General features: G+C 36.0%; 1 protein-coding gene across 4 annotated transcripts in view; it reads left to right on the top strand.

The window, feature by feature from the left end:
* The window catches only part of CUL2 (cullin 2), a 104,607-nt gene that overhangs the window by 61,513 nt on the left and 25,591 nt on the right, over positions 1-17,503 (top strand). For all 4 annotated transcript variants that reach the window (XM_047741505.1, XM_047741503.1, XM_047741502.1 and 1 more), the window contains exons 7-8: positions 15,443-15,539; positions 15,633-15,743. In XM_047741505.1, the coding sequence (XP_047597461.1) occupies positions 15,443-15,539; positions 15,633-15,743 (208 nt within the window). The remainder of the gene's footprint in view (positions 1-15,442; positions 15,540-15,632; positions 15,744-17,503) is intronic.

The following is a 17,503-nucleotide window of genomic DNA, read 5'->3' as shown; positions in this document are numbered from 1 at the left end:
CTGTGAGGTGGGTTGTTATTTCTCCTCCTTCATTTCTGATTTTATTTATTTGAGTTCCGTTTTTTGTTTGTTTTTTGTTTTGGGTGAGTTTGTCTAAATGTTAGTGAGTTTTATCTTTGAAAGGACCAGCTCTTGGTTTCATTGTTTTCTTTCTTTCCTTTTTTTTAGTCTTTAGTTCATTTGTTTCTGCTATAATCATTATTATTTTCTTCTATTAACATTAGGTTTTGTTTGTTCCTATTTTTCTAGTTCCTTTGGTGTAAGGTTTTGTTTTTGGTAAGGTTTAATCATTTGTGATTTTTCTTGTTTTTTGAGGTAGGTCTGTATCAATATGTACTTCTCTCTTCGAACTGCTTTTTTCTGTGTCCCAAAGATTTTGGGATTTTCATTTTCATTTGTCTCCATTTATTTTTTTTTAGTTCCTCTTTGATTTCTTTGTTCACCTATTGGTTGTTTAATTTTTTTAGCCTCCATGTGTTTGTGGGTTTTTTTTCTAGTTTTTTTTTTCCTTGTAATTGATTTCTAGTTTCTTACTGTTGAGATTTAAAAAGATGATTGATATGACTTCAATCTTAAATTTATTGAGACTTGCTTTGTAGTCTTACATGTGATCTGTCTGATAAAAAGTTCCATAGGCATGTGAAAAGAATGTGTGTTCTGTTTGTGGATGGAATGTTCTATATATATCTGTTAGGTCTATCTGGTCTAATCTGTCGTTCAAAGCCATTGTTGCCTTGTTGATTTTCTGTTTGGATTATCTGTCTATCTGCTGATATAAGTGGGGTGTTAAAATTCCTTATTATTAATGTATTACTGTGAATATCTCCCTTTATGTCTGTTAATTTTTGCTTTGTATATTTAAGTGCTCCTATGTTGGGTGCATAGATACTTATAATTGTTCTATTCTCCTTTTGGATTGACCCTTTTATCATTTTGTAATGATCTTTGTCTCTTGCTAGTCTTTCTTTTAAAGTCTGTTTTATCTGCTGTTTCTTTTTCTACTCTAGGTTTTATTTTCACTTCCATTTGAGTGGAATATTTTCTGTCCCTTTGCTTTTAGTCAGTATGGGTCTTTAGGTCTGAAGTGAGTCTCTTGTAAGTAGCATATAGATTGGTCTTGTTTTTTTATCCACATCTCCCTATGTCTTTTGCATTTAGTCTTTGAAAATTTAAAATAATTACTGATTACATATTATTTTGTTCATTGTTTTCTGGTTGTTTTTGTAGCTCTCTGTTCTTCTTTGTTCTCTTTCCTTATGGTTTGATGGCTTTCTTTAGTGTTATGCTTAGATTCTTTTCTCTTTATTTTTTGTGTATCTAGTACAGGTGTTTGATTTGTGGTTGCCATTGGGTTCATATATAACATCCAACATGTATAGCAGGCTATATTAAGTTGATGGTTGCTCAAGTTCAGGTACATTCTGAAAGCATTAAATTTCTACTCCCTCCCTCCACATTTTACATATATGATGTCATATTTTACATCTTTTTAATTGTCTATCTCTTGACTGATTTTTATAGATATAATTGATTTTACTACTTTTTGTGTTTTAACCTCCTTATGTTTTTTAAGTAATTAATCTACTATGTTTACTATATGTTTGTTTTTATTTGTGTCATTAGATACCTTTTATTATTTTCTTCTAGTTATGCCCGTTCTTTCCATTTAATTAATTTCCTTTAACATTTCTTATAAGGCTGGGTTAGTGGTGATAAACTCCTTTAACTTTTGTCTGGGAATCTCTCTCTCCTTCAATTCCGAATGATAACCTTGTCAGGTAGGGTATTGTTGGTTGTAGTTTTTTTCCTGTCAGTACTTTGAACATACTATGCCACTTTCTTCTGGCTTGCAAAGTTTCTACTGAAAAATCAGCTCATAGTCTTGAAGTATTTCCCTTGTATATAAGTATTTCCTCTTGCTGCTTTTATTTATTTATTTTTTAAGATGTATTTGAGAGAGAGAATGTGTGAGTTGAGGAGAGGGGGAGAGGGAGAGAATATTCAGGCAGACTCTCCGCTGAGTACAGAGCCTGACCCAGGACTTGATTTCATGACTCATGAGATTGTGACCTGAGCCAAAACCAGTAGTCAAACAGTTAACTGACTGAGCAATCCAGGTGCTGTTACTCTTATTTTTTAAAAAATTCTCTATTATTATTTTTGCCATTTTAGTTATGTATCTTTGTGTGTGGATCTCCTTAGATTCATCTTGTTAAGGGTTGTCTGTACTTCCTAGACCTATATGTGTGCTTGCTTTCTCAGATAAGGGGAATATTCATCTATTGCTCCTTCAAATAAATTTTCCAGCCCCTTCTCTCTCCTTTTTCAGGGATCCCTATCATATGAATATTGTTAACTATTGATGATGTTGCAGAGTTCTTTTAACCTATTATTTTTTGTTTTTCTTTTTGTTCCTTTTTTTGTTGTTGTTCGGCTTGGTTACTTTCCATTACCCTGTCTTCCAGGTCACTGATCCATTCTTCTGTGGTTTCTAATCTGCTGTTCATTCACTCTAGTATATTTTTTCCATTTCAGTTATTGTGTTCTTCAACACTTTTTAAATTATTTTGTATCTCTTTGTTGAAGTTTTCACTGAATTCATCCACTCTTCTCTCAAGTATCTTTATGACTGTATCATTATGACTGTTACTTTGAACTCTATGAGAAATATTGTTGATCTCCATTTTTACTTGGCTCTTTTTCTTGTCTTGTTCTTTCATTTGGGTTGTATTCCTCTGCCTTCTCATTTTGTTTAACTCTCTTTGTTTGTTTCTCTGTATTAGTTAGGTTAGCTGTATCGTGGTCTTGAAAGTCGTAGCCTTGTGTAGAAGTCATGTGTTACCCTGTAGCACAGTCTCCCCTGGTCACCAGAACCAGATGCTTCATTGGTATTCCCTGTGTGAGCTGCATGTGCCTTCCTGTTGTGGCTCAGCCACAGTTGCTTTGGGCTTGCTGGTGGGTGGAGCTGACCTTCAGCCCAGCTGGCTGTTGTTGGGATACTGGGCAGAATTTTCTCCCTACACTGTTGAGAGGCCCAGCTGCAACTGGTGGTTGGGGCTAGCACTCAGCCTAGTTGTCTACAGTTAGCCCCTGCCACCGCTGCAAGCACTGAAGGGCAGGGGCTTGCTATGTGTGCAGCCAGCTAAGAGGCCTAGCTGTAGAAACTGTGGGTGGGCTGATGTATGGTGTTGTCTCCCCAACTTCTCAGTGCAGGAGTCACTTTGGAGTGGTACCAGTTTTGGCAGGGGCAGCCTGATTGGGGAACACTGGGGTGGGTAGCAGTGTAGATGGGAGAATGTTAGAACTGTATCCAGTTATCTAGACCAGAGAGTGGGAAAGAAATGGCACCTAACAACAGTACAGTTCCTTAAGAAATCTCCTATAGCTCCAGGCCCCTCCAGCATATGTTCTAAGATTAGTCAATAAATCTTCACGTTCACCCCAAGTGCTTTTCAAACTGCTGCTTCTCTGCTATGTGTCTACCGAGTTATTTAGTATGCTGGTTCTTTAAGGGCAGGGACTCAGTATCCTACTGCCTTCCAGCTCTCCAGGGATTAAGCTTTCGTGATTTTTAATGCTCCTGAAGTTAAGCTGGATAATTTTCAAAGCCATACATATGGGGACTCATCTTCCTAGTGTGAGTCCCCAGGGCCGGGAGTGCCTGCTGTAAGGTCTCATCCCCTCACTCCTCCTTGCTTGTCATGTCCCTCCCACATTTTTTGATGGGGTTTCCTCTACAACTAGGTGTGGAAGATTTATTCTGCCAGTCTTCAGATTATTTTCAGAGTTAGTTGTGTAGATGTAGTTGTTGCCTTGGTGTGTCTGTCAATGGGATGAGGTGAGCTCATGATCCTCCTACTCTGCCATCTTTCCAGTCTCTAACTTTTTGCCCTATCTTAGAGCGCTAGATTCCAAAGCAGAATCTTTTGTCTCAGAGTTTTTTAAATAAGATTTTTACACTGCCAATAGTTTTTTTAGTAAGATATTTATTTCTTCTAAATCAGTTGTGGATTATTTTTTCAAAATTATTGGAAGTAGCTACTGACAGTATTTTCTTTAAAAAACGGGTTTGAAAGAACTTTAAGTTTACAGAAGAGTTGCAAAGCTAGTACAGAAAGTTCCTGTATTATACTCCTGTTTTCCTACTGTTATCATCTGACAACCCATGGTGTATTTAAAACATTACTACAGAACTGTTAACTAAACTACAGATTGTATTTGCATTTCCCCAGTTTTTTCACTGATGTGTTCATTCTGTCCCAAGATTCAGTCTAAACCACAGCATTGCACTTAGCTCTCATGTCTCTTTTGGTCTCCTCTACTTGGTGGAGAATTTTTTTCATTGTCTTTGCCTCTCATAAGTTGGCACTTTTTAAAAAAAATTAGTGATCAAGTATTCTGTAATATGTCAACTTTGATTTCTCTGATACTTTGTCATGATTAGACTGAAATTATGGCTTAGGGGAGCAATTCCACATGGTGATATATATGCCCTTGTCATCATATAATACCAAAGAGTAGAGAATATCTATAATACTTTTTAAATTGTGGTAAACTTTAATAACTTGGTTAATATATTATTTTCTTTTTAATCCCCATCTGGAATAGTTTCTTTCATAATATTACTTATGTGCATCTTTTCTTGATGACTTTTGTGAGAGGTTTGTGTATTTTGTTGCATTTTTTTTCAGAGAATCAATTGTATCTTATTGATCTTCCCTGTTGTATCTTTTTTTCTCTTTTATTATTCCGTTCTTATTTTTCTTTTCTTTTCTTCTTCTGGGAGACAAGAGTGTTTTTAGATTGGGCTGATATGGACGTGACTTCAAAGTCTTTTACCAGAGTATTTTTTTACTGTAATCTGTGGTATTCATTTAGTTGAGATATGAGTATATAGTATGGAGGTTGAAGAGGGGTACTTTTTTTTTTTTTTTTTAAGATTTTGTTTATTTATTTGACAGAGATCACAAGTAGGCAGAGAGGCAGGCAGAGAGAGAGAGGAGGAAGCAGGCTCCCTACTGAACGGGGAGCCTGATGTGGAGCTCCATCCCAGCACCCTGGGATCATGACCTGAGCTGATGGCAGAGGCTTTAACCCACTGAGCCACCCAGGTGCCCCTGAAGAGGGGTTCTTAATGTGAGACAATATGTAGAATTCCTGATATTTAAAAATTGTTTTCTACATGGTAATCTCAGTTAAAGGAAATGAAGACATTAATAATTTACTTAGCTTACTGTAGCTTATTGTAATTATTTAGAGCTGTGTTAATAATTTTTTAAAATATTTAAGAATAACAGTAAGAAATATTAGTTCAATAACTGCTCATATTTCCTACTGCAAATAATGAAATTTATGTTTTAAAAAGAGTGATTAGGAGTAAGAAGTAAGATAAAATGAAAATTGATCGAAAATTACAAGTTTACCAAATACCAGAGTGGAGTAATTTATTCCCCAGGGAATATTTTTTCACACTTCTGTGATTTAGCTGCCAACTATTTTTCGTTTGAGGCTGAAAGAATTTTGTCTAAATCAGTTAACTAAAAGAGAGTGTTAACAATACCCATTTTATATTGCTGTTGTGAAGATGAAATAATATGTTTTGTATAAAGTATTTACTATAGTGCCTGAGGCATAATAAGATACAATAAGTGTCAGTAAAATTAGCGTCTAATTGTAAACTTTGTATGATAATTCCCTAAGGCAATCCAGCTTGTGTAGGTATTCTTCTTTTTTTTTGTAATTTTTTATTAACATATAATGTATTATTAGCCCCAAGGGTACAGGTCTGTGAATCGCCAGGTTTACATACTTCATAGCACTCACCATAACACATACCCTCCGCAATGTCCATAACCCAACCACCCTCTCTCTACCCCACTGCCCCCAGCAACCCTCAGTTTGTTCTGTGAGATTAAGAGTCTCTTAGGGTTTGTCTCCCTCCCATCTTGTTTGATTTTTTTCCTTCCCTGTCCTCAACCCCCCACATTGCCTCTCAAATTCTTCATATCCAGGAGATCATATGGTAATTGTCTTTCTCTGATTGACTTATTTCACTCAGCATAAGTAGGTGTTCTTCTTTAAACAGGTTCTTATGTAGAGTTTGTCAAGACAGCTTAACCTTTTAACACTTGTTAATGAATGCAGAAAATATATATATGTTATTCTTCAAATCTGTTTTATATATATATATATATATTTAAGGTTTTATTTATTTGATAGAGACAGAGAGAGAGGGAGAGAGGGCAAAAGAGCACAAACAGGGGGAGCAGCAGAGGGAGAAAGAGAAGTGTACTCCCAGCTGAGCAGGGAGCCCAATGCAGGGCTCGATCCCAGGAACCTGGGATCATGACCTGACCTGAAGGCAGATGCTTAACTGACTGAGCCACCCGGGCTCCCCAAATCTGTAATGTATTTATCAGGTTGAAATGCCTTTTGAATGATTTTTTCCCCCTCACCCTTGGGGTTTATGCTGTTCTACTTCCCAAATTCTTGACAAAGTGTTCATAGATGTATTCAGAAAAATGATTATCAGCCTCCATGGTCTTATTCTTTCTTGATTTCTTGACCGCCACCTCCTTTTAAATTTTAAACAACCCTGTCTGAATTATTTGTATGAACAACAGACAGATTGGTGATCAGGGCATTCTAATTTCCTTCACATACTCTGTTTCCTGAGTAAATTACTTCATTGGATTCCTTACCTGTAAAATAGGGAAGGTTGGATCAGCTGACTTTGGAGGCCCCTTTCAACTTGAAATTTCTGTTTTCCAATATATGGTTTTATATGAGGTCTAATTAGATTTAAGCTGTCATAAACAGGATGATGAGAAAACATGATAAATACTCTGTGACAAGAGACTGGTAATTGCCAAGAGCACAAGGAAATGTTAAAAAAAAAAAACAAAACGCGTGCAACTGAAGAAAAGACTGTACAGAGAAAAGATTTCAGAGTAGAGAATATTAGCGAGCAAGCAATCCTTAGCTGATAGAACTGTTTGGTTGTTTTTTTTTTCCCTGCTTAGATGGTTCTCAGTGCTAAAATTATTTAATGTAGTCTGAAAGGTTATTTTTATCATAATGGCCAAGAGTTGCTAAAATAAAAGAACATGTGTTTTTCTTAAATCTTGAATACTTAGTATATTGCTTGCATTTAGATATTCAACATTTATTAAGTACTGGTACCTTAAAACTGTGTTCCAGCAACTGTCTACATTTCATTTTAGCCCTCTGATCCTTAAGCACTGTCCTTTAGCTAAAATGCTTGCTTCTACCACACAGGTAGTTATCTGATACTAATGCGATAGCTCTTTCCCTACAATTTGGGTTAGATAATCTCTACCTCCATTAATTTTGTCATGATTATAATTTTTTTTACCACAGTTACGTACTTTCTCCCTTTTTCAATACTGTAGTCTTAAACTCATCAGTAGATAAATAAATTTGGGTGGTACCATTAAAGAGAAGATTACTTCCTAATGTAAGTTTGGTTATATGAAGGTATATTAGGTGTATTTTATGCTATACCACCACCTATATCTATATCCTGTCACCTATATCATTTTTTATATGATCATACATATAGAACTATCTTATATTTCCTTATTGTAAGAGAAATACATAAATATTCCCATCCCCAGGGTACCTTCTTGGAGGATTTCAAAAGATTGATGGCTATTTCAGCCTTTAAAGAAGTAAAGTTAACCGTCAGGCTAATGGAGGATTTTTCCTTTTGAAATCAGTATTTTCCACTAAGTGATAATTCTTGTGGAACATGAATGCTGAAATATTTAGCAAACTACAGTTAGGATTTCATGTCTTTTGGAGAAAAGTTGTAATTGGGTGCAGTGGGATTTCTGCAGGAAAGACAAGAAGAAGTCCTAAAAGAACACAGAAAAAACAGCAATGTAAAATGATGTAAAGGGAGAAAAGGAGGAGGTCATTGTTAGCTTAAAGATCATGGATCATCTGCTTTTTAAGTTATAAACTAGGACTGGTCTCTTTTTGCTTAATTGTGTTCTTATAAAAGATGGCTTCTCTTGAAATATGTAAACACTATAGAAATAATCCCAGTTTCATGCATTTTGAAAAAAAGTGTTTTAGAGAAATAATAGATTTACAAGTGGAATGTATGTTACAATTTTTTTGTTGTTGTTGTTAAGAGGTTCAGTGAAACAGTGGTTAAAAATTTTTTTCATGGTAACACAAAATCTGTACACACAAAATATAATTGATATTCCTTAAGTAAAGTGTTCTTATATAAGGAAGAAAACACCTGATGTAACTAACCATAGATTGTATATCTGCGTATTTTTCAGTGTTTATTTTACTTGGAAAGATAAAAGTAATTTTGGGGCCTGGGTGGTTGAGTGGGTTAAGCCTCTGCCTTCGGCTCAGGTCATGATCTCAGGGTCCTGGGATTGAGCCCCTCATCAGGCTCTCTGCCCGGCAGGGAGCCTGCTTCCTCCTCTCTCTCTCTCTGCCTGCCTCTCTGCCTACTTGTGATCTTGGTCTGTCAAATAAATAAATAAAATCTTTAAAAAATAAAAAAAAAATTTAAAAAAGAAGATAAAAGTAATTTTATTCATATGCTAACTTACATTAATATAGTAGAATTGCCAACTGGGACTTTCAGTGCAATAACAATCTAAAGTTGTTTATAATTTTAATAAATAAAAATTGTAACTTCATATATCTAAATGTCACAATGTAAGATTTGAATATTTTCAGTGATACATAAAAAGGCAGGCATAACCCAATAATTGGAAACATAAATATTGTGGTCTAAATTTTCTGCAAGAACTTTAGTTTTACTTAAAATTAAAATTGGAGGGGCATCTGGGTGGCTCAGTCCATTCGGTTTCCAACTCTTGATTTCGGCTCAAGTCATGATCTCAGGGTCATGGGCTCGAGCCCAATGTGGGGCTCTCTGCTCAGCGTGAAGTCTGCTTGAGAGTCTCTTTCCCACTTTCTCTCCCCTCCTGTACCTCACCTGCTCATGGTCACCCTCCCTCTCTCAATTAATAAATAAATCTTTAAAATTAAAACTGGATATATGAAATTATAAAAATGAACAAAATAGATATTTTTTTTAAAGATTTTATTTATTTATTTGACAGAGAGAAATCACAAGTAGGCAGAGAGGCAGGCAGAGAGAGAGAGGAGGAAGCAGGCTTCCTGCCGAGCAGAAAGCCCGATGTGGGGCTCGAACCCAGGACCTGGGATCATGACCTGAGCCGAAGGCAGCGGCTTAACCCACTGAGCCACCCAGGCGCCCAAAATAGATATATTTTTAAATGCTGGTTAAAGGCATTGATTAGATACTTAAGGATACTATTGAAAACACTGTATTTTTAATGTTAAAAGGATTCAAAATTATGCTTTCCAGTAATTCTGTAGTTAACTTTCTAGTTTGAGTACTCTTTGAACAAAAATAGAAATTAAAATGAAATTATTTCTTCCCCTTTGAATTTGGAACACTCTGTAACATAGGCTGCTGTGGCTGATTTGTGTTTTCTCTGATATATCCATGTGTTTGTTATTCTATTTCTAAATTGTATAGACGCTGGAGATTTCATGAGATGTCATTTCATTCTACAGTCTTAGATAAAGTCTAGTTTCGTAGTCTTTACTCTTCTATCTCTCAATTCCTGAGGGATAGGTTTTAAAATTTCCCAGCTTATTTTTAGATTTATTAACTTTTTTCTTTGCAGTTGTTGGTTTTGTTTCACATCTCTTTTGTTGAATAAATATCAAAATTAGTATTTCCATAGTTATTTTTATTGCTTTTTATTATTTTTGTCCATCTTGGACTTTTTTTTTTTTAATTGTAGCACATACTAATATTGTTATATCAGTTTTCTTTGTACTTTTGGAGATTTTGGTGTGTGTGTTTAACTTTTTTAGTGTAAAATATAAAATAGAGAAAACTATACAACATAATTATACAATTGTACAACCTAATGAATTATTATAAGGTAAATATTCTTGTTCTTACACCCAAGTCAAGTAATAGAACCATGTCAGCCACCCCTGAAATCTTTGCCTGTGTCCCATCCCTTTCCTTTCTCCAAAAGTTTACCACTATCCTGACTTTTAAGGCAATACCTTTTTTCTTTTCTTACGGTTTTATCACCTATGTGTATATTCCCAGATTCTGTACGAGTTTTTAGTCTTCTTTATCCAAAAGAACTTCATATGTCTTTTAATCAATAGGTTGCTTTTCTGTCCTTTTTCCCTCCTTTTACTTTGTTGGTGAACCCTGGCCCTTTGATCTTTTAGACTTTCCCATCCTCTGAATTTTGCTGATTTGCATGAGACACATTTAAATATGTTCCTTTGTCCTCTGTATTTCTGCAGATTGGTAGCCCAGAGGCTTACTCAGACTCATTGGTTCCCTCTGGCAAAACTGTAGATATTCTTCCATATTATCTGTTTTTTCACTTTTTTGGATGTAAGCAGCCGCTGATGGTGAATACCAACATCTTTTTGTTTATTGTGGTTTGTAAAACTATCATTTTAATTCTGCCATTTAATTTTCACTTTTACCTGGAATAATATTTGGTCACCCATTGGTTATATCGGAAGGATAAAATAACTGTTTGTTTCTTTCCTTTACTTACTTGTCGAGGTAACAAGTTGGTTTGCTGTTATCCTCAGAAAATGACTCACTAGCTTTTTTTCTCCATTATATTCTGATGAACTTATAGATTTAAATACATTTGATTCATTTCTATTCATTGTTTTATCAAAGTTTAAATTGCCTTTCTTTGTTTAGTTGGCTCATGGTCTTTTTCATATGACTTTAGTCATACTTGCTATCTTCCTTGCTGTCTGGTGTGTCAGGATGTTCCAGACTTACCGTGTACATTTTCTTCCCCAGACCTTATTATTAGCTACTTAATGAAAAACTTAGTTTTATTTATTTATTTTTTAAGATTTTATTTATTTATTTGACAGACAGAGATCACAAGTAGGCAGAGAGGCAGGCAGAGAGAGAGGAAGGGAAGCAGGCTCCCCAGCGAGCAGCCCAATGCGGGGCTCGATCTCAGGACCCTGGGATCATGACCTGAGCCAAAGGCAGAGGCTTTAACCCACTGAGCCACCCAGGCGCCCTGAAAAACTTAGTTTTAAATACACAAGTGACACATAAATGCTTTCTTGAAAAACTTTGAATGAACCGGATTCTTTCCTCAGTCCTTCTCTATGTAGAGGTAATCCCTCTTACTATTTGGTTAACTGTCTTTACAAACCCATTCCTATGAATTTTTATGTTTACATACAGACGTAAGTACAATACAATACAGAGATCATTTTCTTTTTTCATGTGACTTTTTTTGTAACTTCAGACAGTCATAAATGATACGCTTACTAACTTCTTTGTTTATTCAATTATATATCTTGGTAATTTTTCTGTTAGTGCATAGTACATTCTTTTTAAATTGTTATTTAATATTTGATATGGTTCCACCTCATTTGATTAAGCTCTTCTCAGAGTATATTTGTTTGTTTACAGTTTTACCACTAATATAACTCTTGCTTTTTTTGTGCACAAAATGCAGATGTTTGTTTGGAGATATAAAGTATGTGCATTTAGAATTTTGCCAGTTTGCCCTCTGAAGTGCTTGTTCTTCCACAGTCTGAGAACGCCTGTTTCTCTACCACTCAGCAATCTTGCTCTTATGCAATCCTGCCAGTCCGAAGGGAAACCATTCCCATGATTTCCCAATGCCTTCCTGGTGTGGGAACAGGGGTGAGTAGGAGGTGTTCTCCAGTGAGGGCTGCAGCAAGTGGTCTGGTAGCAGAGGTCTCTCTTCTCTTGGGCTTCACTATCTCTCACGCACCACTTACTGCTCCAGTGGGGACGCAGACACAGCTGCTGCTGGGTGCCTCACTTGACGGCCTGGCTTGTGCTCCTAATGACCTAGTGGGTTTGATCATCCTTTGTGTGCCATCCAGCTTGTAGCTCCTGCCACTTCTCTGCCTGTCTGCCTCCACTCTCTTCCCACCCTCTCCTTGTCACATACTCTTGTGTATTTTGGTGTCGTTTTATTTTCCTACATTATTCAGTCTTCTTTCTATCTTTTTCAGTTTCTTTAAGTCCAAGGGCTACTGCCAGCATTGGGGTGTTAAAAAGTATCCTTCTTGTCATTTCTCAGATTTAGAGTGGGAGCAGGAGACTGCATTTAGTTTGCTGGAACCCTAGTCTCATTTTAAACATAAGGGGAAAGGAAGGTTTCACTAAAAGATTAAGTTGCCCATTGTCATATACCAGTATCAGGACTTTTCAGAGTTCCAGCCTAACTTTTTTTTTTTTTTTAAGATTTTTATTTATTTATTTGACAGAGATCACAATTAGGCAGAGAGGCAGGCAGAGAGAGAGAGAGAGAGAGAGGAGGAAGCAGGCTCCCCGCCGAGCAGAGAGCCCGATGTGGGGCTCGATCCCAGGACCCTGGGATCATGACCCAAGCCGAAGGCAGAGGCTTTAACCCACTGAGCCACCCAGGCGCCCCCCAGCCTAACTTTTGATGACTATCACAAATCCGGTCTGCTATTTGAATTAGCAGCTCATTTAGTTTTCTTTAAAAGCCTTGATTTTAAAGTCCCAATCAGTGATTGTGGTCTCTTTTGGTCTCTTGCTTTATTCTCCTCTGTAATAATTAAAAGTGGTTCCATTTTTCTCCTGTCAGTACTTAAAAACAATAGGTGATGTTTATTGTTTAGGTACCTGTTTCAGGTACCAGGGACCGTGTTACATGCTTTCTTGGATTATGCTTAGTCTTTTTTTTTTTTTTAAGATTTTATTTATTTACTTGACAGAGATCACAAGTAGGCAGAGATGCAGGCAGAGAGAGAGAGAGGAGGAAGCAGGCTCCCCGCCGAGCAGAGAGCCCTACGTGGGGCTCGATCCCAGGACCCTGAGATCACGACCCAAGCCAAAGGCAGAGGCCTTAACCCACTGAGCCACCCAGGCGCCCCGATTATGCTTAGTCTTTACCACATCCTTGCAACCATGAGGTTTAGGTACTTTTATTATCCCCACTTTACAGAAGAGGAAATCTGAGTACCAAGAGGTTAAGAAATGCTTGCCCAAGGTGACATATTAATGCAGCCAGAGCTCAGACCCACGCAGTCTGGCTCCAAAATCCTGGCCTTAAGGTCTATGCTAAATATTCCTGTTAGTCCCCATCATCCCAGCTGAGTGGTTACATTATATTGGCAATTTCATTATGATTACTCTAGGCATTTTCCACACAGTCCTGTTAGGATCAAATAATAAACCATATTTCTAAAAATTCTTTATATTCTTCTCTCAAGGTTTATCTCTTGGGACCTCTGTTCTTAGATGAAATTAGAGTTTATTCAGATGACCAATTTAGTCAGTGCTTTTGTATATTTCTAACATCATTTCACGGTTTATTTTCATTATCTGTCAGTCCAGTAGAAATGCTGTATATTTATAATGTTTTTATGCAGTTATAAAAATATGTAGTGATTGAATAATTATGCCACAGAACTTCTGCAGTTGTTAACTTTTTAGGGAGGACAGCTTAGTTATTTAAACACTGGGAATATCATTGTTTCTTTTAGACAGTATGTTCCCTGATTCCAGCTTATCTGGGCCTTTTGGGATCAGAAACAAATGGCAGGTGTGTTGAGAATATCAAGAATGGAAGTTTTTCTGGTACTGAGCAACAAGAATAGGATTTGGTAATGAAAAGAATTCTAGGGGACCTGGGTGGCTCAGTCATTGGGTGTTTGCCTTCGGGTCAGGTCGTGATCCTGGGGTCCTGGGGTTGAACCCTGTGTCGGACTCCCTCTTTGGTGGGGGGCCTGCTTCTCTCCCACTCCCCCTATTTGTGTTCCCTCTCTCTGTCAAGTAAATAAAATTAAAAAAAAAAAGAAAAAAGAATTCTAGGTAACCTGATTTTCCAAATATTCACGTTTCTCATTTTTTTTTTAAAGATTTTATTTATTTATTTATTTGACAGAGAGAGATCACAAGTAGACAGAGAGGCAGGCAGAGAGAGAGAGAGAGAGAGAGGGAAGCAGGCTTCTTGCCGAGCAGAGAGCCCGACGTGGGACTCGATCCCAGGACCCTGAGATCATGACCTGAGCCGAAGGCAGAGGCTTAACCCTCTGAGCCACCCAGGCACCCCCACGTTTCTCATTCTTGACTGATTTTTATTTGATCCTGCGAAGTTGAAAGGGGAAAAAAAAAAAACCAATGTGTTTCAAATAGATAAGATCAGTTAGATCATTATTTCACCAGATTTAATTTGGGTTTAGGAAGGAACTAATAGAAGATGAGTAGAGGAAATGAGCTCACCCTTTGTGGCCTTAGAGAAACTCATTGTTTTTATTAGTAATATCAGAATGTAGACTTTGTATCTGAGATTCTGTATACAGAATTACTATACCCGTATTATTTCATGTACAAAAAACTTTCTCCAGGCTCTCCAGATAATTGAGGAATGATATGGAGGCAAGGAGGGACAATGTTAGAAAGTCTGTATCCTACCTATAAAGAACAAGAAATTTTTACTATGGAATGGTGATAATATACTTCTTGTTGCTCTCTTTGTAAAATAATCATTAATTCAGAGAAAAAAACATTTTAAAATGAGATGAAAGATTGCCAGTAGGAAGGTTAACAACTGCATAGTGGTTTGATTAGAGCATTAGTACTGGAGTCAGAAATTCCCAGCTTGGGGCCAGATAGTAGCTTTTGGCAAACTTTTTTTCTATTTCATTTTCCTCTTTCTGTAATTAGAAAGCCTGATACTCAGGTACATTTCTTATAGTGATTAAAACTTGCGTTACTCATAGTGCCTTGGCTAGGTAGGACTTACCAAACGTCACATGAATAATTGAGATGATTTTAGGTTCCTTTGCAATACAGAAACATATCTCATTAAATTTCTAAAAAGAAAAATACCTTCGTGTTTGAGTGGGAAGCAGCTCAGTGGCTCTAGCAGATCTCTTAAAGAACAACAGGTATTAGTCCCTTCAGTGAGTGATAATATATAAAGTGTACCTTTGAGGAATATGTACTGTTAGATTAAAGTGGTTCAGACTGAATTCTCAGACCAAATCATCTAATAATAGAGTTTTGGTAAATGAAATTCAGATATTCTTAACTTACTGGACTCATGTCTACTCTAAAATAAGTATCATTCTAGTGTCAATATAACCAAATGTATCAGTGTAACAATCAAAGCTATTATCTATTGAAATGACATATAATGAGTATGTTAACTATCATATGTATTAATTCAGCTCTGATATGAAAAATTATTTTTAAGCATCAAGCATGCATTGACCTTTAAAATCCTTTGTAATTTGATTAGATTAGTAGAATAAGCAGCCGTATTTTGGCATACTTTGGTATTTTTCCATAGATAATTTGTATTCTCAATATTTTTTTTGTTATATCTTGTTCTAGTGATCGTGGTGGAGAAGACCCAAACCAGAAAGTAATCCATGGGGTTATTAACTCCTTTGTTCATGTTGAACAGTATAAGAAAAAATTCCCCTTAAAGGTAAAAAGCCTCCTTTAAAAACATAATCAGACCTTTAATTTCTTAAACTACCTGTTCTAATTTTTTAAATGTGATTTTAATTGATTTATTTAGTTTTATCAGGAAATCTTTGAGTCTCCCTTTCTGACTGAAACAGGAGAGTATTACAAACAAGAAGCTTCAAATTTATTACAAGAATCAAACTGTTCACAGTATATGGAAAAGGTAAGAAAGAACATATTATGCTAAGTGCATCATCTCATATATAAGACATGATTTTATTTAACATTTATTTTCTTAGGTAATACTTTTTTTGGTGGAAAAGGTTTCTTTTATTTGATATTACTCTGAATTATAGTTAATATGCAATATCTATTGATAAGTCATTGTTCTTCCTGTGGCATTCTCCATGGGAAAAAGTTCTATCCAATTTTCATCATGGTTGATGCTTCTTGATAAATCCTGATTACTTAATTGGCTTGTCTTTAAAATTAATGCTCACATTCTTGGCAAAGGAATAAATTATATCTGTGTTTAGCATAGAGGCTAGGTGTTTGGGTTTTTATCTTTCCTTCTTTATTTTATTATTATTTTTTTATTTTTTTAAAGATTTTATTTATTTATTTGACAGAGATCACAAGTAGATGGAGAGGCAGGCAGAGAGAGAGAGAGAGAGGGAAGCAGGCTCCCTGCTGAGCAAAGAGCCCGATGCGGGACTCGATCCCAGGACCCTGAGATCATGACCTGAGCCGAAGGCAGCAGCCCAACCCACTGAGCCACCCAGGCGCCCCTCTTTCCTTCTTTAAAATGGAAGGAAAAATTTAATAATTCTGAATACTTGGTAGGTTACTGTTTTGGTCTGTTCAGTTTTTGGAAGACTGAGAAAAACCTCTACAAGAAATTTTAATTACTCCTTAAACCAACACATATTGATTACTATTTAAAAATTCCATGTATACTTTTTTTTAATAAAGAAATAATTGTGTTATAAAGTCAGTCATCGTATAAGATGTATTAAATTTTTAGCCAGGTTTTTTCATTTTACAATATTGAATTCCAGGCATTTTATTATACAATGATTTTTGTTAGTTTGTTTAGCCAAGAAGATAATGTATTTCAAGTGGAATAGCTGTAGAATGGCCTCCATTGATCACAGGTCAAGAGATAACAGTACATTGTTATATATTCCACAAAACCCAGATCTAGAAGTCTGAGTTGTTTTAATTCTTTTCTGCTGTTGTCACTGATTAGCTCTAGGACCTCAAGTTAAGCCTTCTAGGACATTTTTCTCCATCTATTAAGTACAGGTTACACCAGGTCAGTGGCTCTTAGCTTTAAGCCTTTTTGCTTCTTAGACTCTAGTTAAAGGTTCTAGATCCAGTCCTGAAAAGTGCACATGGATTATCAGTAATACACACACACACACACTCCCTGTTATATTTGGCTCTCAAAAAGAGGCCCTTGACAAAAGTATTATATATTCCACTTACATGGAATTTCTCTCTAGAATATGGAATATCTAGAATAGGTAAAGACAAGAAGTTATTGGGAGGAGAGAATGAGGAATTATTGTGTAATGGTTACAGAGTTCTTTTTGGGTGTGATGAAAAAGTTTTAGAAATAGACAGTTGCACAACATTATGAGTATAATCAATGCAACTGAATCACACACTCAAAAATGGTTAAAATGGTATATTTTATGTTACATATATTTTACCATAGTTTTAAAAACACTAATAATGTAATATACCCCAAACCATTGAATTATATTTTTAAGTGGGTAAATTCTACAATAAATAAATTATATCTCAAACTGTTAAAATGAAGGCCACTGGAAATTATGTTTGGGAAATAGCATTTGTAAGCGTAGTTCATTTAATTAACAGACTAATGTAGTCTTCCTACTTCTCTTTCTCTATTTTACCTGTAGTTTCAGCCTTTTCTCCCCAGCTGTAAGTGCTTTTATAGCTCTTTGAAGCCCTGCA

This window comes from Lutra lutra, chromosome 8 (assembly GCF_902655055.1).
Source record: "Lutra lutra chromosome 8, mLutLut1.2, whole genome shotgun sequence".
Taxonomy (NCBI): Eukaryota; Metazoa; Chordata; class Mammalia; order Carnivora; family Mustelidae; genus Lutra; species Lutra lutra.
Note: the sequence above shows the minus strand (reverse complement) of the source record. Positions and strands in the feature narration are given on the sequence as shown.